Genomic DNA, 18896 nt, shown 5'->3' on the forward strand with positions numbered 1-18896 from the left:
AGGTTGCAAAACAAAGCCAAATAAAGCAACTTTGCTTGAATGATGAACTCAAAGCACAACAATGAGTTGAGTTTTTCATAATGGGTGTTTTGCAATTCGAATGTTGAATTTTTTTTACCTGTTATCTCTCCAAGCAGCCTTGGGTTGAATTAACTGATGAGGTTATATTTCAAAGATTATTATTTCATATATTTATTTAAAAACTTCAAATGTTTACTTATACAAAATCAAAATATACTGTATTTTGGCTGAACAAGCTCCTTGAGCCCAGTGCATCTGCTGTACAATGTTGGTGCAGATCTGAGTCATGGTCACTTCCTCTCGTCTGTCTGTGTCTGCAAAAATGCAGACAGTTTCCTGTGATGGTTAGGTTTAGGGGTAGGGTTAGTTTAAGGGGATAGAATATACAGTTTGTACAGTATAAAAACCATTACGTCTATGGAGAGTCCCAACAAAGATAGTAAACCAGACGTGTGTGTGTGTGTTTCTATCCCGGTGGGGACTTCAACCTGAATGCACACCGTTATCACATAAAATAGCTTTTCGTCCACACTGCAAAATACGGCGGATACTAACCCAAAATTTAACCAACCCTAAAGTCCTTTTGTATTTTCAGTCGATAGTGCAAGGATGCAGGAAAAGCACTTTCAGCAGTTCTGAAAGTGATTCCAATGATGCTATCTATCATACATATGCATGTATTAAACCACCATCACATTAAGATGTTAAGTTGTTTCTGTATGTCAAACTGTGGTTTATGTGGAGAAGAAGGTTTAGAGAGATCTTAAAGGGACAGTTTGCAATAAAAAATCTGTCAACACATATTTTCACCCTCAAGTTGTTCCAAACCTATATGAATTTCTTTCTTCTGCTGAACACAAAGGAAGATCATTTGAAGAATGAAGAACACTTGTGGGACACCATTGACTTCCATAGCATTGTTTTCCATTCTATGGAAGTCATGTGCCGTACAACTGTTTCCGTATATATATATATATATATATATATATATATATATATATATATATAATTTTATTTTTTTTTTTTCTGCATGATAAAAGCCTCATTTATTAATATGGCAACAGACTGGTAAGTGTGCTGATGGAGACCTCGTGTGGTGAACACGAGTAAAGAGTGTCATTTCAGCAGTACAAACTGAGCTTCTTTATCAGGGAAAATATTTTAATACACACATGCAACAATAAAAAGAAGGCTTTAAAACTGATAATATAAATATCCTTTATAGGCTTATTTTATTTAGCTGTTTGTTTTAATATTTGACTTGCAGCACTGGTCATTGTGTCATTTGTCCCTCATATTTCAGTTTCAGTGGTTTAATATGAGGAACATTCCTCATTTGTGTCTGTAGAAAAACATTTTATCTTAGATAAACTTCTTATGGTAAATTTCCATTGTCAGTGAAGATAACAGAAAACATCATCCATTATGATTTTGTTCCAGGCCTCGTGGATTCTGTCATGATCATGAGTTGGAGTGCCCTGTTTAGCCACCAGAGGGCACTCCAACATGGATTTTTGTCACCTGTCTGAACTGCATTTCCCATAATTCACTCCTGGACTCATTATCCTCGTTCCCTTTCGATATTTCACTCGTACTGCGTATGGGGGAAAAGTCTCCCTTTTTCCCCGCTACTGAAGCCTTTTCAATAACGCAGTGTAACTGCACCGTCATTGGTTCACTCATAGACAAGTTGTTGAACCAATGGCGGCGCGGCTCAGCTCCCGCGAACCGGCCGCTTCCCAGCGTGTCTCCTGCTGCCATCCGGCGCGCCCTGAGAGCGTCTTCCCGCGGTCACCTTACCGCGCCTCAGAGCAACTTTCCAGCGGTTTTCATCGCTACGAGCCCGGCCCTCGCCGTTAAAGAGCCTCCCAATCGCCGTTTTCACGGCGCTACCGGCATTTTTTAATGCCTCACCACTGTGCTACGTGCAGAGCCCCACTGCACGAAGATGACGGACACGGGGAGTGCGTTGGATGTCTGGGCGTTGCCCATGCGGATGACGCGCTTGCCGGCGGCTCATGCCCACACTGTGAATGCATGAGTTTAGCGTCTCTGCGCTCGCGGGCCGCCTTCTTCTCCGAGAGTGACCCCCCTGTTCATGCCCTCCCGTCTCCCTCGCCTGCCAGGAAAAGACCGCGGGGCAGAACAGTTCAGCGCATGGAGTCGGGTGAGCACACGTCGGCCCAACGCCCGCGTGCCTCGCCCTCTCCCCACAGACAGCAGACCCCCGTCTCATTCTCCTGCCCAGACCAGCGTCCCTCGGTAGATGCGAGCGACCTCGTCCCCTTCGGTGGATCGGATGAAGAGCCGCTCTTCGACTCTTTATCCATGGCAGCCTCTGAGCATGAAGCGTGGGCTGGCAAGCCGGACGACCCCGCCCCCCTGCCTTCATTGGAGCCTATTGAACATGGCACCGGCATGGACGCCGAGTTATTCCGTGTCCTGTCTAAGGCCGTAGAGGAACTGGACCTCGACTGGGCTCCGCCAGAGGAGCCAGAGGAGCCCCGTTCTTCCCCGAAGTCCACGAGGAGCTGACAAAGTGGACGGCGCGGAGGAAAAAGGGTACGAACACCTGCCGCCCCTGGACGGAGCAGTGGCCGCTCATCTCTGCCCTCCCGCGGCCATGGGATGGAAAGCCAAGAGAGCCCTCCCGTCCAAACCCTGCAGGACCACCTCCGCCCTAGTAGGAAGAGCCTACGCCTCAGCGGGCCAGGCCGCCTCAGCACTTCACTCTATGGCCATCTTTCAGGTTTTTCAAGCCAAACTCCTCCGCTCTCTGGACGAGAGATGCGCCTGCCTTTAAGGACCTCTGCAGCGCTACTGACAGCGCCCAGGCCATTGGCAGGTCAATGGCCAGCCTTGTTGCGCTGGAGCGCCAACTATGGCTGAATCTGACGGAGATCAAGGAGCAGGACAAGACGGCCTTCTTAGATGCCCCCGTGTCCCCGTCAGGACTCTTTGGACTGAAAGAGTGAAGCGAAAGTTCAAAGTCCTGACGCTGAAGCAGATCCTCGCGCAGATTTGCCACGAGGACTGGTTCTGTTCACTGGATCTGAAGGACGCTTACTTTCACATCCAGATAGCCCCCCATCACAGGCGATTCTTGAGATTCGCGTTCGAGGGTGTGGCCTACCAATACATGGTCCTCCCCTTCGGGCTCTCCCTGGCTCCTCGCACTTTTACGAAGTGCATGAACGCGGCCCTTTCCCCTCTGAGACAGATGGGAATACGCGTTTTAAACTACCTCGACGACTGTCTCATTTTAGCCAGTTCGCGCACAGAACTAGAGCACCACAGATCCGTGCTTCTCAGCCACTTACAGTGCCTGGGTCTCAGGGTCAACCCAGCCAAGAGCTCGCTGCTTCCCACTCAACGTATCTCGTTCCTGGGCGCAGTTTTCGACTCTGTCCGTATGACGGCAGTAGTCTCGCCAGAGCGCGCTCTGGCCATTCAGCAGCTCGCGGCCTCCGTCAGGAACAAAGCCTACCTCCCTCTGAAGCTGTTCCAGAGGTTGCTAGGGCTCATGGCTTCCGCCTCCCCAGTTCTTCAGCTTGGCCTACTTCGCATGCGGCCTCTGCAGTACTGGTTGAAGGTTCGGGTACCTCCTTACGCTTGGCGCCACGGTCGCCTGCACCTCAAGGTCAATCAGGCCTGTCTGGCAGCCCTGAAGCCCTGGATGAACCCCACTTGGTTCACACTCGGAGTACCCCTTTAGGCGGTATCACGAAGAACGGTACTTTCGACAGACGCATCCAACTCGGGTTGGGGCGCTCTGTGCGAGGGCAGTCCGGTCTTCGGCTCGTGGACACACGAGGAAAGCCACCTACATATCAACTGTCTCGAAATGCTGGCAGTGGCAAGAGCCCTCCATGCCTTTCGGGCTTATCTGACGGATCGCCACGTCTTAGTCCAGTCGGACAGTATGACAGTGGTCACCTATATAAATCGCCAGGGGGGTCTTTCGTCCAACCACTTTCGTCCAGCCGCTCGGAGCTGTTTCGGCTTTCCACAAAAGCCCCATGGCCAATCCCCCTGAGACGGGACCTCCTCTCTCAGGCGAACAGAACAATCTGGCACCCGCAGCCGGAGCTTTGGGCTCTACATCTGTGGATTCTCGACGGGAATCATCTGACCTTCCAAAGGAAGTGCTAGATACCATTTCACAGGCGAGAGCCCCGTCTACAAGACGCCTCTACGCCCAGAAGTGGTCGGTCTTTGTTAGCTGGTGTTCCACACGCAACATAGACCCGGAAGGATGTGATGTTTCTTCCATCCTAACCTTCCTCCAGGAGCGTTTAGAGTTGGGGCGAGCCCCCTCTATGCTTAAGGTCTACGTAGCAGCCATTGCAACGTTTCACTTGCCCATTGCTGGACAATCAGTAGGGCGGAACGATTTGGTCATTAAGTTCCTGAGGGGCTCTAGGCGATTGCATCCTCCTCGTCCCCTCACTGTTCCCCCCTGGGACCTCTCCGTGGTCCTCAGAGCTCTTAAAGGTCCTCCTTTTGAGCCACTGCATCTAGCGGGCCTCAGACCCTTAACGCTCAAAACTGCCTTACTACTTGCTTTGGCATCAGTAAAGCGAGTTGGCGATCTGTAGGCACTCTCGGTGAGCCCTGCATGCCTTGAGTTCAGTCCAAACGACTCCATGGTCGTTTTGAAACCAAAAATTGGCTACGTTCCCAAAGTGCTCTTAACGCCGTTCAGAGCACAAGTGATTTCACTCTCTGCGCTTCCCCATTCATCGGACGATCCAGAGCTGGAATCTTTATGCCCCGTTAGGGCTTTACGCGTATACATCGAGCGATCACAGCCTTTCCGGCAGTCTGATCAGCTATTCGTTTGTTTCGGTGGTCACACCAAAGGGTCCCCGGTCTCGAAACAACGTCTATCACGATGGATCGTTGACGCTATAGCTCTTTCATACTCCTCTGTGGGCGCTACTTGCCCCATCAGAGTTAGGGCCCATTCCACTAGAGGCATGGCTTCGTCGTGGGCCTGGTCCAGTGGAGTCTCAATCAAAGACATTTGTGAAGTGGCCGGCTGGTCTTCGCCGTCCACCTTTGTCAGATTCTACCAGTTGGACGTTCCGACCTTACATGCTCGGGTCCTTTCAGTGTAAATTTGCGGCCCTCTAGGTGTTCCGCTTTTTGCACAAACCCAGGAGTTCTCTCCTTTGTAGTGTAACAGGGTAACGGCGGCTTCGGCCTTCACTTGTCCTTGGTCCCCCCTTAAATGGCGTCCGGTCAAGTTCTGTCATTCCCCAGCCGTGGCACGGCGCGGTTGAATTCGTTCCCCCATATGCAGTACGAGTGAAATATCAAAAGGGAACGTACTCGGTTACTAACGTAACCTCGGTTCCCTGAGATATGGAACGAGTACTGCGTTACTTGCCGTGCCACGAGGCTGCGGCTTAGGTCGTCGCTTCAGTCGATATGGCCTGATGGCCTATGGCGAAACGCCCGCTTATATAGCACCTTACCACGCCCCTTTTGGCGGGAATGTTCGCGCACTCTTTTCCCATAGGCCGCGCAGCTGAGCCGCGCCGCCATTGGTTCAACAACTTGTCTATGAGTGAACCAATGACGGTGTAGTTACACTGCGTTATTGAAAAGGCTTCAGTAGCAGGGAAAAAGGGAGACTTTTCCTCCATACGCAGTACTCGTTCCATATCTCAGGGAACCGAGGTTACGTTAGTAACCGAGTACGTTTCATTGCACCCAGCTGTTTTGTGTTTGCTCATTAGTTCTGTCTATTTAGTCTCAGTTGTTTCTGCCTTTGTTTGTGGTTTGTTATTAATTGTTACGTGCACTTTTGTTACCTCTGGTTTTCTGTTTGATGTGGACTGTTATATGGATTTTGACCCTTGCCTGTTCTCTGGATTTCGACTTTGGATTACCCTTTAATAAAGTACGCTGCACTTGGATCCTTACCATCTTGTTTTTGTGTGCCACCGTGACAGATTCAAACGTGGGTAAAGTTTTAGTAGATGTTTGTTAGTTATCAATGTTTTTATACTATGCACTACCAAACCACGGTCGATGCTTGTCAAGTGTTAATTTTGGATCCTGTGGTTATAAAAAATAACCAATGGGTGACAAAAACAGCTTATTAACATGATAATGTCTTCATTAATATGAAAAACTCCAGAAGCAATAGTCGATGGAAAACCGATAGATAGCAGGGTAGAAAAGAAACGATTGCGTTATTTTTTTATCCTCGTGCTTGAGCTTCTCCAGTAAACAATGTGAACTTCCTCTTCTCTCAGAAGTGTACAATAGTCTGAATATATCAAGAGCACAGATAAGTGGGTCACACAATCAAGGTCAGCAGATCTTGATTGTGTGACTGAAGCAGCATCTTCTCTCTTCGGCTGGATTATTGGGCTCTTCTGGACTCTAGAGAAATGAAGCTCATCTTTGGACTGATGCTGCTGAAAACTGCTGCATGTGAGTCGACTTTCAGATCAAACTCATCTAATGATGAAGCTCTAACAATAAAAACACTGTAATATTACATTAAGAGTATGTCCAAAAACATCCGCAGGATCTAGACATGGTGTTTTCTGGTCTTAACAGTGTGTATTAATGGAGTTTTATGATACGTTAGATGTCAGTGTTTAAGTCTCATTAACAGTCACCGTCTGTGTTAAAGACCCATGAAATCAAAATTATATTCTGCATATGGTCTTCATGGACAAAGTGTAACAGGTGTTTTTGTACTTCCATACCAGAAAATTCAAATATCATTCTCTGATTGATTAAAACTTGTTACTTTACCTTTTAATGAGTCTGAAAACTAAGCTAACATTTTATTTTAAGAAATTTACCCGCAATTCTATTCTTGTTTTCACACCTCATCACATGGTTCGGCTGCTTTTCCTGTCTTATAGCTCTCTTTCTCTTTCTCCGTCTCTGTGTGTGTGTGTTTTGTTCTTCAGGTCTGGAGGTTAACTGCAGTTTTAATCAGTCAGATCCCTGTTACGCAGCTCTGGGACACAAACTCAATCTGCTGATGGTGGACACTAGTAGATATGACCTGAAGATACTAAAGATAATAAACTTCAACTCAGATGATCCAGTTTGTAGAGTAAAAAATGACATGATGAAGGAATGTGATCTTTTTAATAAAAGACCTGAAGTGTCAGTCTATAAAGGGATTCTGATAATAAACGGTGTGATCAGAGCAGATTCAGGGACTTACACTTTAAGACTCGAAGACTCAGATGGCACAGAAAGATCTGCAGATCTTCCAGTGATTGTTGAAGGTACAGTAACTCTCTCATCAGACTCATTACAATCTCATGTTCTCCAAAGATCTCACTCTCATGCAAATCAATCAGATGAATCTCTGTGAAGGTTTTTATTCATGTAACACACAGTAAACTCACTACATACTCCAGGAATATAGGAGTAGTGTAGGATGGCATTCTGCTGTGTTTGTCATGTGACTGTCATGTGTCCCTCCCTCCAGCTCCTATTGGCTCAGTGGAAGTGTCAATCATCTGCTCCTCCAGTGGGGTGATGAGGGCATCCTGCTCCTCTGATGGAGATCTGCTCCTCTTCAGCTGGACTCTGAATGGGGATCCACTGATGGATGGAAACATCATTGATCTGGATGAGGGAACTGATGGAAACATCAGCTGCATCATGAAGAACCACGTCAGTCACCGACAGAAGACCATTAGTGTAAAACACTGTCCTGGTGAGATGATTTTTGTTCATCTACAGATATAATCAACTCATATAGATTAACACTAGAAGTCCCAGAGAGCAGCCATTTGGCTTTTCTACCTATAAAACCCGCAGGACAGCCGATGGGCTGGAAGGCTTTAGGCTAATATCCTTAATCAGCTGTGAACAGTTGCTTTTGTTATGTAAACAATGTGGGGCCATGCTGAGCCACTTCAAGGAAACTTGTGTTTCACTTTGCCATCTTAGGGAGAAATCAACACACATTTCTTTTTTTTTCCTTTGTTGCTGAGATTTATTGATAAAAATAGTACAAAATAAAATAAAGAAACCAACCATTTGTACACATATTTACAAATAATATTAAAAAGTGAGTGAGTACATTCCAGCAATCACTCACAATCCTGGCACTGCCATGGTATCTCCCGTCTGCATTTACCACATGTGTAACTGTAGCAGTGAACACATCGCACAGTGGCATGATTGTTCTTGCATTGGTGTTTGACCTGACACATGGCTCTTTTTCCAGGGCTAGGTGTGGAGGGTTGTGTCCGAAGCAATTGTTCTTTTCTTGCCTTCTTCGCACACATATGAGAGTTAGACAACTCTCTTGCAAGCTCCACCAGGAAGTCCACCCGTCTTTCCTGCCTTCCGGTGCATGCTTGATACAGCACATGTGCATTCAGTGCTGCCATGTCAATCATGTTATAGAACACGGCAACTGGCCAGCGCCGTGTCCCTGTGCGGACAGTGTACTCCCACAACATCTGGTCCATCACATCCACGCCGCACTTTGTGGTGTTGTAAAGGGTGACAGTGTTTGGCTTCCTTTTGGTGGTATTATCAGTCTGAATCACGCTGTGCATGCTGCTAAGAATGTAGACGGTCTTCTTCCGTTTGGGCGCATATGCCGTCAGCGTAGCAGCAGTGGTTGAAAACACCTAATAAATAAGATAAATTGTTATTTTCATAGCACTTTTACACACAATGACACAATGACACACTTGGCGGTGTTGATTCTAAAAATTAGAAACACATAAACATAGAACCACAAAAGACCTGCAACATACCTGAGTGGTGAATTCATTGCGATCTGTGTGTCTAGCGGATTGAGGGATTTCCCGGCGAATCTTGTTGACTGTGCCGAGGATGGTGGTTTTCCGGCTAAGAAGTTTATGCGCAAGTGACAGCGATGTGAAGAAATTGTCCGTGGTAACATTTCTGCCCTTGTCTAGGAATGGTTCCATCAGCCTCATCACTACATTACATCACTACACTACATGCATGCAATTAGATGTGCTAATTCATACCTGTTTACACCTAGGCAAGACCCTACATGCCAATGTGAGACATGGTCAATCAAGTTCTCTGCTTTTTGCAGCCCTCCCTCCCTCCCCCACACATACAAACAAGCCACCAGCAACCATTCACACACACACCCCCAACCCCCCTGCAGATTGCTCAGGTAATGACCATATTTACACATGAATTGATGCTAATGATAGCCAAAAGACTAGCCAGTTAGCATCCACTTGGCTAAAGGAGGGTTACAAATCTCTGGGACTTCTAGTGTTAACTGATTGATTGATTGATTGATTGATTGATTGATTGATTGATTGATTGATTGATTAATTGGTGTGTCTGTGTTGTTTTCAGAGTCTGTGGTGCATGTTCTGGTCTGGTGTTTTCAGATGATGTTTCTGTTGGGTCTGTTAGGAGGTTTTCACATCTACATGAGACACACATCAGGTCAGAGACATTTATTATCATCATTATGGATTTGACATGCAAATATTAAGAGTGTGAAGATGATGATGAGAATCTGATGATTTTAGGAAAGAAACAGGAAGTTCCACAAGTGAGAATGAGCAGATTTAGAGAAGGACATGAACACACAGCAGAAGATTGATGAGAGCAGCAGCAGATCTCATCACATCTATGAGAAATCACTTCAGAACGGCCAAGACTTTCACATCCATCCAACATTTATTTTACACATCTGGAGTCATTCGGTCTTTTACTTTAGTCTGTTGGCTTTGGTTGATTTCATTTACAGTGTCTGTTTAGATGTTTAACTGTTCAAAACTGTTCCCAAAGATTGCTTTTGAGTAATTTGCCACATCCATGCATTTTTCTTCACAAGATCCTTGTCATTATAACAGAACCGCCCTGAGCGAGTTCACAGCGAGTTTACAGTTTGCCATTCACTGATGAGAACGTCTCCCAAGCATTTTAGGTGTTCTGTAGCTGGATGGATTAATCCACATAACTCTCTTCATTTACTCCCTAAATCTGAGCCTCTGAAGACGTGGTGAATTCATTTTTGTTTTCGAAGAAAATGCTCCCTCAAGTCTACTGAAATTCGTTTATGTCTGCATGAATCATTTCACACCGGACTTTGTGAACGAATGTCAAAAGAAAAGGACAATACAAAACAGAGGTTGTGCTAAAAATGTGTTACTCAAGGATAGATCAGTTTGTGATCCAGCTTACAGTCTCCAGAGTGATACTGGATACGGCAGTAATGAAGGTGAGAGCACTTTATTACAGTTCATCGGAGTTGATTTACGGATATAAAGTTTACCACTTTATTAAGCACCACCCAAAAAGGCATAAGGTCTTTATATATTTGTTCACTGTTAGTTGTAACGAGTGTTTCTGTGTATGTTGATGATAATGCAAGGGAGAGAGAGAGAGAGTTTATGGATAATATTTTAATGCACACTTGCACTGTGTTTTATTAAGCTCTTAAAGTGATTTTCTAGAGTGAAAACGGATGCTTCATATTTTATGTGAAGTACAATAAACGTCATAAAACTCATTGGTAAAGTCGAACGGGGTCCGGTACAACTGGCTTGTGCTAATATAGTGGGTAAAAACAAGAAGACAATATAAGTTAAAACTGTAATATAACTATACCTGCAGTATATCTCCATGCAGCATGTATTCGCAGTTTTTGACATTAAAGTGCGTCCTGACTGAATCCTGACACTGGAGAATCAGCTCTTGAAGCTCCGCCCTCTTAGGCTGAGCGCAGCAGCTCATTTGCATTTAAAGGGCCCGCACTGAAACGGTGCATTTTTGCTCAGCCCCAAAATATGGCAATTTTAACATGCTGTAAAAAATTATTTGTGGGTATTTTGAGCTAAAACTTCACATACACACTCTGTGAACATCAGAGACTTATTTTATGTCTTGTAAAATGGGGCATAATAGGTCCCCTTTAAAGGATTAGTTCACTTTCAAATGAAAATTAGCCCAAGCTTTACTCACCCTCAGGACCATCTGTGTCGCCCAGTCCCATCTGCTCTCCATTGGCCTCATCTCCGTCAGTCACTCTGATGTCATCAGCCAAAACTCCACCATGGCTCCTCCCTCCATCAACTCCGCCATGGGCTTTCTTTCATCCTGTCTGCACTTTGGATTCTCACCTGGCTACTCTTCCTATCCTTGCCTCCCTAGCTCCACCTACCATCAGCCTCTTCCTTCATCATCCCCTCATCCTCCTCCAGAGCCCCCACCCAACTTTCCTCATTTGGACTTTACTGCGCGTGGATGTGATTTTCGAGTTATGTCACAATTATGCTCAGTTCAATTTGTTTTGGTTTCATTTTCAAGGACTTTTAGTTTGCTCATCTTTGTTTCCTGTTTCTTTAATCTTATGTTCCTGTTTGTCATTTGTTTCCATGATTATTCATTATATGACTAATTAGCACACACCTGTTTGAGTCCATTATCTTTTGTATATCTTGCCCTCTGTTTGTTCAGTTCATTGTTCGGTACAAGCGGATTAAAACGTACAATAAATATTTCAGACTGAGTAATAGTAATAGTAATCTCTACAAACATAATGACCTTATTGAACATATTTTTATGTTTACACCTTGCGGACATTAATATAAGACAACACTGCAAAAACAGTTTACTGTCAAGCTGATATTTTGTTATATATATTTATTGTCCAACATTCCCAATTTTTCTGATGCATGTCCTTAATTTAATTTCATATGTTGGTGTTAATTCAGTGTTTATAATGCTAATATTTGAACTTCAAAGAATTTTAACCCAAACTGACTGGGTTTCTAGAGAGCAAAGGTTTTGTGAAAAAAGTGGAAGACTTAAACACAAAGTCTGTAAAATAAACGGTTAAAAGGATTTGATGATCACTAGTGATAGTGTTTTATTCTGTGTTGTCATCATTCAGGATGGATTTCAGCTTTAAGGTACTTTTTTTTTTTAACAAAGCAGCTGATATTGCCATAGAATCTAGTGCACTGCTGACTCGCTGCCTTTCACAGAAAAATGGCTGAAGCGTAGGGCTGCGGCTGGGCGCCGGTGCTGCAATGGAACGTTCTATTGAGTTTCACTTCTTGTCAGTTCTTTGATCATCTTTGGACTTGATGTGCCAGACATTAGTTAACTTCCTCCTTTCTGCAAAGCAGTGTATATGTACTTCCTTTTTACCTTCACACCAGAAACGTCTGTGGAAAATGCAAGAACAACTCGAGCTTGAAATAATGTCTCTGACATAGAAGAGATATTTAGCTGAGCTGTCTTTGTTCAAATCAAGATAGCATTTCATTCTGCTTTGGGTTTGTTCTCTCCAGTGATCCATGAATCTATATAATATCTCTTTCTAGATTCATAATTTACTCATTCTAATAGGTGATTGTGTTGCATTGATTCTGAGAGTGTTTGTGAGCTGTGTGATGTTTCATCTGACTGCAAAGAACATCTTTATCCATTAACAGCCATTCAAAAATGTAATGATTTGCCTCTTCTGTATTATCAGCACAAGGAAGACATGAGTGTATTTTATAAACAAAAAGATCAACAAGAGTAAATCAACTTTACTAAATAATTACCATGAATAAAAAAAGGAATAAAGTGCAAAAGAAATACTATGTGATTAACCTTGAAGTGAAGGTTTGCTCTCATGAGCTTAACCTTGTTGCAAATGTTTGATTTTGTAGTATATGCATGTGCATACAGTCTATTGAAGTAATTATATCTGCGTTTATTGCTGCAGCAACGTCCCGCTAGAGGGCAGTGTTACAAAGTTTAAGTAGGCAAGTGGTTACCTTCTGGCAGTGTGTGTTTATGTGCTGCATTAAAGGGTTAGTTCACACAAAAATGAAATTTCTGTCATTAATTACTCACCCTCATGCCGTTCCACACCTGTAAGACCTTCGTTCATCTTCAGAACACAAATTAAGATATTTTTGATGAAATCCGAGAGCGGACTGACTTCCGATAGACTGCAACTTTATTTCCACATTCAATATCTAGAAAAGTAGTAAAAACCTCGGTTAAATAGTCAACATAATTTTATGAAGTGACAATAATACTTTTTGTGCGCAACAAACAAAACAAAAATAATGACTTTATTCAACATTTTTCCTCTTCCCTGTCAATCTGTTACGCAGTTGTTACACATGTCCATGTTTACATCTGACTATTTTAACAATGTTTTTACTACTTTTCTGGACATGTAATTGTCCAGATGTGGTAATGTGGTAATTGTGGTAATTTCGTTGCTTTCAATGGGATAAAGGATAAAAAAACCTTAATGACAGAATTTTCATTTTTGGGTGAATTAACTCTTTAAAAGAGGACTAACAGTCACAGTGCTCTCGTGAACCCATGTAAAGAAGAATATAACCGTCTTCTTCCTCTCTAGAGACTCGAACTTGGTAAATCTGCTTTCCTCTCTCTGGCATGGAGACTCAGGGCGCGCAGCAGCTGTTATTGTCTCACTGGATGAAGACTCTCACCACTTATTTACTCATATATTTACGAATGTTTCATGAATGAGACCCATTGTCATGTTGGAAAAGGGCACGGAGTGATGGTAGCATCTTCTCTTTCAGTATAGAGCAGTACATCTGTGAATTCATGATGCCATCAATGAAATGCAGCTCCTGACACCAGCAGCACTCGTGCAGCCCCACATAAGGACACTGACACCACCATGTTTCACTGTAGGCACCATGCATTTTTCTTTGTATTCCTCACTTTTGCGACGCCACACAGTTTTGAAGCCATCAGTTCCAAAAACATTTGTCTCATGACTCCAGAGTATAGAGTCCCAGTAGTCTTCATCTTTGTCAGCATGGGCCCTGGCAAACTCTAGGCGGCCTTTTTTGTGCCTGCGCTTTAGGAGAGGCTTCTTTCGTGGGGAAATAGTCACCCCAGTTTGTCTTTCTACTTCTTTAACTGCAGTGAACTTGCATGACGATTTTCTTCAACCCTTCTCATCAGAAGACGCTCCTGTCGAGGTGTTAACTTCTGTGGACGACCTGGACGTCTCTGTGAAATCTTTTTGAAATTTTTGTACCACTTTTGCTACAATATTCTGCCTGATAAGTATCTTCTTGTAGCCTTCACCTTTCTGCTGTAAAGAAATTATTGTGACATTTCTCTTCCATGTGGTGCCATTGCTGACAGCATGAAATGGGGGTTTAACACCCTTTTATAGTCAACTGTCTGCTGGACACCTGTGTAATGAATAATTAGACTCACCTGTGGTTGAATTCTTGTTAAATTAGACATTTGTAGTCTAAAATGTAGCTTTGCTCCAGAGACTTTCAGTGAGGTGTACTCATTTTTGCATCACACTAATTTGAGTAAAACTGAAAATTTTGTTCTCTAACTTATATTATTAACCTTACTTTCATGTTATAAGTTAAAATAAGTTAAACAGATGTTATATTAAATTTAGATTTGTCAACATTTTGGAAATTGTTTTTGTGTTCACTGAGATATTGTTTAAAATGTTACTTTTCAAAGGGGGTGTACTCATTTACACTGAGCACTGTATGTACATAATAAAGGATAAAATTGTATGAATATTACATGTAATGCTATTCTTGTCTTCATTTCTAAATATTTTTGTTTTATCAATATATAGCTATACATAGTCAATGCATTGCAGTATATTGAAAAATATAAGCATTAGTTTCCCATATATGGAAATGTAGTATTTAATATATTGCATTACATTTTGCAGTATATTCCCATATATTTTTGTTCCTTAAGGGTAATCATAAACTCACTTCATTTTGATCAGTTTCTCGGCAAACAACACTTGTTATCTTTTGTCTTTTTGCTTTCCAATGCATCTTGATTTTAAAACAAGACAAAAATATTGAGGAAGAACAGCTTTTTTTGCAGTAGATGTTATTTACATAGTCTTGCTTTTTTGTAAAATTAATTCAAATATAATGGAGATCTGTTGGAAGTTGCATTTTCAAACTGTTTATACAACTAATTTTCTGCTCCCTATGTTTATGAACACATTGATATATTATGTTCCTTTCAGTTTGGTTTTATTTACTTGGTCTTCAAGAGGTCTTAAATTGTCCCAAAATAAAACATTTTCCTAATTCATATATGAAGCCCACATGAGTATTGCCTATTTAGTTGATACATAAAACACACAAAAACAACATATTGCTTTGAGAATAAACCTTTATTGCTTCAAAATCCAAGCACACAAAGCATGTAGAAAAGTCATGAACCCAATTTCAATGCATTTTTATTTAAAAGGACGGTTGAGGTCAAATTATTATTTTATGTGCAATTTTCCCTCACTGAAAGCTGATGGGACATGCTGGTCACCATATTTTAAGAAAGATCCACATGAATGCATAATAGTTGTGGATATATGTGCACAAGCTGCAGTCGTGAAGCATTTGTAACCCCTGGTCTACATCACACGTGTGATCTTCATGGTGATGGCCTTCAGAGATTTCCTGTTGTTCTTCCAGTAGTACCAGTTGGTCGAAATAACCGAAGCGCTACCCTCTTTCCCCCACAAATACAGACCAGTGGGGTTTGTGTGATCACAAGTTTTGTACCAAAACCCTCCCATAGAGTGTTTTAAAGCACAGTTATCACTCCAAATGTCTTGGTCTTTGTCAAAGGTGGAGAACTTCATTCCATTGTGGTAACTCAAAGAGTCACCTGCAGAAAGGAGAAACTTTCATTTAGACAAATAAAATAAACTGCTTTTAGTTTTTTTTTAAATAAAATAACTTTTTTTTAAAAAAGCATTAGTTTAAACATGGTTTAAAGCATTCTCTTCCTCCTTCATTACAATAATCCATTAGAGTCACACAATTGAGAACAGGAAAATTAAACATTTGTAGATTTTTTTACCTGCTCCTCCATTTACAAAGCCGCTGACATGCAGTTTGTACCCATCAGACTCGGCGTCCACAGAGAAGGACTCGTACACAGCGTAAGCCTTCGTCCCATCAAAGTCCTCCAGATCTACTCTCAGTTTATACCGATTCCTGCGTGTCAGCAGGTGAATAAACTCTAGACCTGTTGAAAACATGAAATGAAACTGGTTTAATAGGCTAACTAATGCCCAAATAAATCTGCATTTATACTATGGTCCAGATTAAGGGTACGGTCACATGACAATGATGTTTTCTTTTGCATTTTTTTGCATACACACGGATCCACAAAATGACTAAAAACCCTTTATATGCCGCCAGGCCAGTAGTTGGTGATGTGACTTTGCATCACGTCACTGTTTTCACAAATTCATGTTTTTGAGGTTTACATGGAGATGATAACTGTGTCATTTTCAAAAACTTTCTCTTTGAAATCCATTTTCAAAGCTTGCATTTGCAGGCCCTCAAAATGCTGTTGTTGTGTAAATGAGCAGCAAAAACGCATTAAAAGTTTTCTGTTTTAGTTTTTAGAAAACAGTGTCATGTAAACGGCCCCTTAATGTGTGCCCAAAACATCACAAAAACACTCACCCAGCCAGTATTCTCCTTCTTTATTACCAAAACCCCGTTTATAACTGTCCCATGGCCTGTAGAAATTCACCTCACCGTCCATTCGCCTGACAATCACCTGAAACATTCATAAATCATTCATTTATCACTTTTCCATCATTCATCTTTTTTAAATGTTCAGGGTGTAAAGCATCAAAAAAGCTTTTATTTTTAAAGTTAACAGGCTTTCTTTAGCAACAAATGTAAATTCCTGAGTCACCAAATGTGTGACAGTCTTTTATGAAACTATTTCATCAGATACTGTATAAGTCAAATAAAAGAGCACAAATAAAAGCACTAGGTGACAATTTTGATAAGAGTATATGTTACAATAAAATATGCAAATGGTTTCATTCACGCTGCTAATAAAATAAGGTCTTGAGATAAAACACTCTTGCTCAGATTGAAACTCTTACCGTCCAGTGGCCTTTGCTGTGATTTTCTCCGCTGGGGATCATGTCACAGTAGATCTGCACCGGTCCATCTATTGAGGAGACGGTGTACACGCCACTGTCATTTTTCCCACTTGAATAAACATCAGAGCAGTCAGTGGCAAGAAAGCAATTAGAGTTGACCACTTCAGTCCCCATCAACACGGGAAACACCGCGGACAAACACAGCAACACCTGAGAGAGACACACAACTGATGTTTGATGTCTGACTAAATCTTACTTACATTCTTACACACAAAAACTCACAATCATGTTTGAGAAGTTTCTTCAGAGGTTCAGCTCAGAGGATTCAGTGGGATTTGCTCCTGAAATACAGTTCAGACAAATGAAATCCTTATTGTTATGACATGAACGGAAGAAAGAAACTGTATCATATATATATTTCATGAGATCTGCATAATATTCAAAATGACCATAAATAAAACTCACCGTATCTGTGAATGTTCAGGCAACAGATGCATCTTTAAATATCTTTCTGATTGTCAGGCTCCTCCTCTGTATCAAGCATTTACAAAATAAAAAAATAAAAAAGGAGGAGGAACATTTTGACCATTTCATTTTGTTTTGCAACCTGCTTTATCATCTCTGGGGGAATCAAAAGATACATTTGTTTCAAAACTTGTAACAGTTTCAACAACAAAAATTTCATCTTCATTACAATGAAACTCTACTTTCCAAGCAGTTCTACTGATGGAGCTGCTGTCACTCAGTCATCATCTGATGATCCTTCAAAAGACTTTACCATGATGTTATACTTTACATTTGATTACACATTTAATTAGTGTTACTGTTATGCTTTAATGTATCATAATTGCTTGGTATTTTTATGCTGTCTGGTTCTGATTGATGCCATTATTGAGTCAGCATGTAAAACTCATTGAAATCTCAAGGGGACTAATCTGGATAGGGTTTAATAGTGTGGCGAGGAGGGCAGACCTGGACGTGTTCAGTTTTCATTAGTTTGAGAGAGACACTAAAGAAACTTGCTGATGTCTTCGTCCTTTTATCCTGCAGTTCACAAACAAGAATAAAATACTTCATGTCCACGTTTTGAGCCATAATCCCTCAACTCTTTCCATTGTGATCGCATATTTCCTTGCAGTGTATTTCTTCAGACTACATGGGTATTTTGTAGTGAACAGCTCATTCCAGGCCCAGTTTATGGCAGGTTACAACAGTAGAGAAAGGTTGGCTACATTTTGATTGGATCTTGGTGGACTAGCCCAAACAAATGTCCAACACTATCAGATAAGGATGCCAGGACAACGGTCAGACACCTCAAGCACAGGAAGGACTTCACATTGGTCCACAGGCAGTTTATGCTCTTCACCCATCTTGAGACTCTTCTCTATTTTTTAAGCCCAACCGCCATACAAATTCTTTAGGACCCTTTAGATGCAGGAGCAAAAGAATCCATCCAAGTCCATTCATAACTATGTTATGGAAACCTTAAAGGGGGGTGTAATGCTATTTCATGCATTCTGACTTATTTACACTGTTAAAGAGTTGGATTCTCATGCTAAACTTGGCCAAAGTTTCAAAACACGAGTTGGACGTATGACAGAGTATTTCTGTGCCAAAAATACTCTTCCAAATCCTCATAAACTTTGCAGTCTTTTTGTCGAGTATGGGGCTGTGTGACATCATATAGGTCATAATTTCTTGTACGGGCACCCAAACCAGTGTGTTTTTGGTTGTGAGGGAAAGATAACCTTGCTTCCCAAAGAACCCAGCGTTAAGTGGAGCTGAGAGTTTTGTGCTCACGCATTACATTGATGCGCTCTTGATATTTGTTACTAAAATAACCATAGAAACGTCTCGGTTACGTATGTAACCCTCATTCCCTGAAGGAGGGAACGGAGACGTACGTCAGTAGTGACAGACGAATTGGGATATCGCTAGAGAGCCCTATCAGCTTCGAGTGAACTAAAACAAGCCAATG

At 42.1% G+C, this 18896-nt stretch overlaps 3 protein-coding genes across 3 annotated transcripts; 1 reads left to right on the forward strand and 2 right to left on the reverse strand.

Annotated features, from left to right (window-relative positions):
* The first annotated feature begins 6323 nt into the window (after nt 1–6323).
* LOC125249729 lies at nt 6324–10060 on the forward strand. Its single transcript, XM_048162079.1, has 5 exons — nt 6324–6468; nt 6960–7286; nt 7493–7723; nt 9367–9459; nt 9546–10060. Exons 1-5 carry the CDS (start codon nt 6426–6428, stop codon nt 9617–9619), a joined length of 768 nt encoding a protein of 255 aa, XP_048018036.1. The 5' UTR covers nt 6324–6425; the 3' UTR covers nt 9620–10060.
* On the reverse strand, nt 7731–9273 carry LOC125249733. Its single transcript, XM_048162093.1, has 2 exons — nt 8781–9273; nt 7731–8651 (listed from the first exon to the last, which is right to left on the reverse strand). Exons 1-2 carry the CDS (start codon nt 8964–8966, stop codon nt 8103–8105), a joined length of 735 nt encoding a protein of 244 aa, XP_048018050.1. The 5' UTR covers nt 8967–9273; the 3' UTR covers nt 7731–8102.
* Nucleotides 10061–15162: 5102 nt separating the features above from the next.
* Nucleotides 15163–17438, reverse strand: LOC125249740 (microfibril-associated glycoprotein 4-like). Its single transcript, XM_048162104.1, has 6 exons — nt 17384–17438; nt 17201–17259; nt 16919–17128; nt 16485–16581; nt 15871–16038; nt 15163–15675 (listed from the first exon to the last, which is right to left on the reverse strand). Exons 2-6 carry the CDS (start codon nt 17204–17206, stop codon nt 15419–15421), a joined length of 738 nt encoding a protein of 245 aa, XP_048018061.1. The 5' UTR covers nt 17207–17259; nt 17384–17438; the 3' UTR covers nt 15163–15418.
* Nucleotides 17439–18896: the final 1458 nt, after the last annotated feature.

This window comes from Megalobrama amblycephala, linkage group LG1, assembly GCF_018812025.1.
Source record: "Megalobrama amblycephala isolate DHTTF-2021 linkage group LG1, ASM1881202v1, whole genome shotgun sequence".
NCBI lineage: Eukaryota > Metazoa > Chordata > Actinopteri > Cypriniformes > Xenocyprididae > Megalobrama > Megalobrama amblycephala.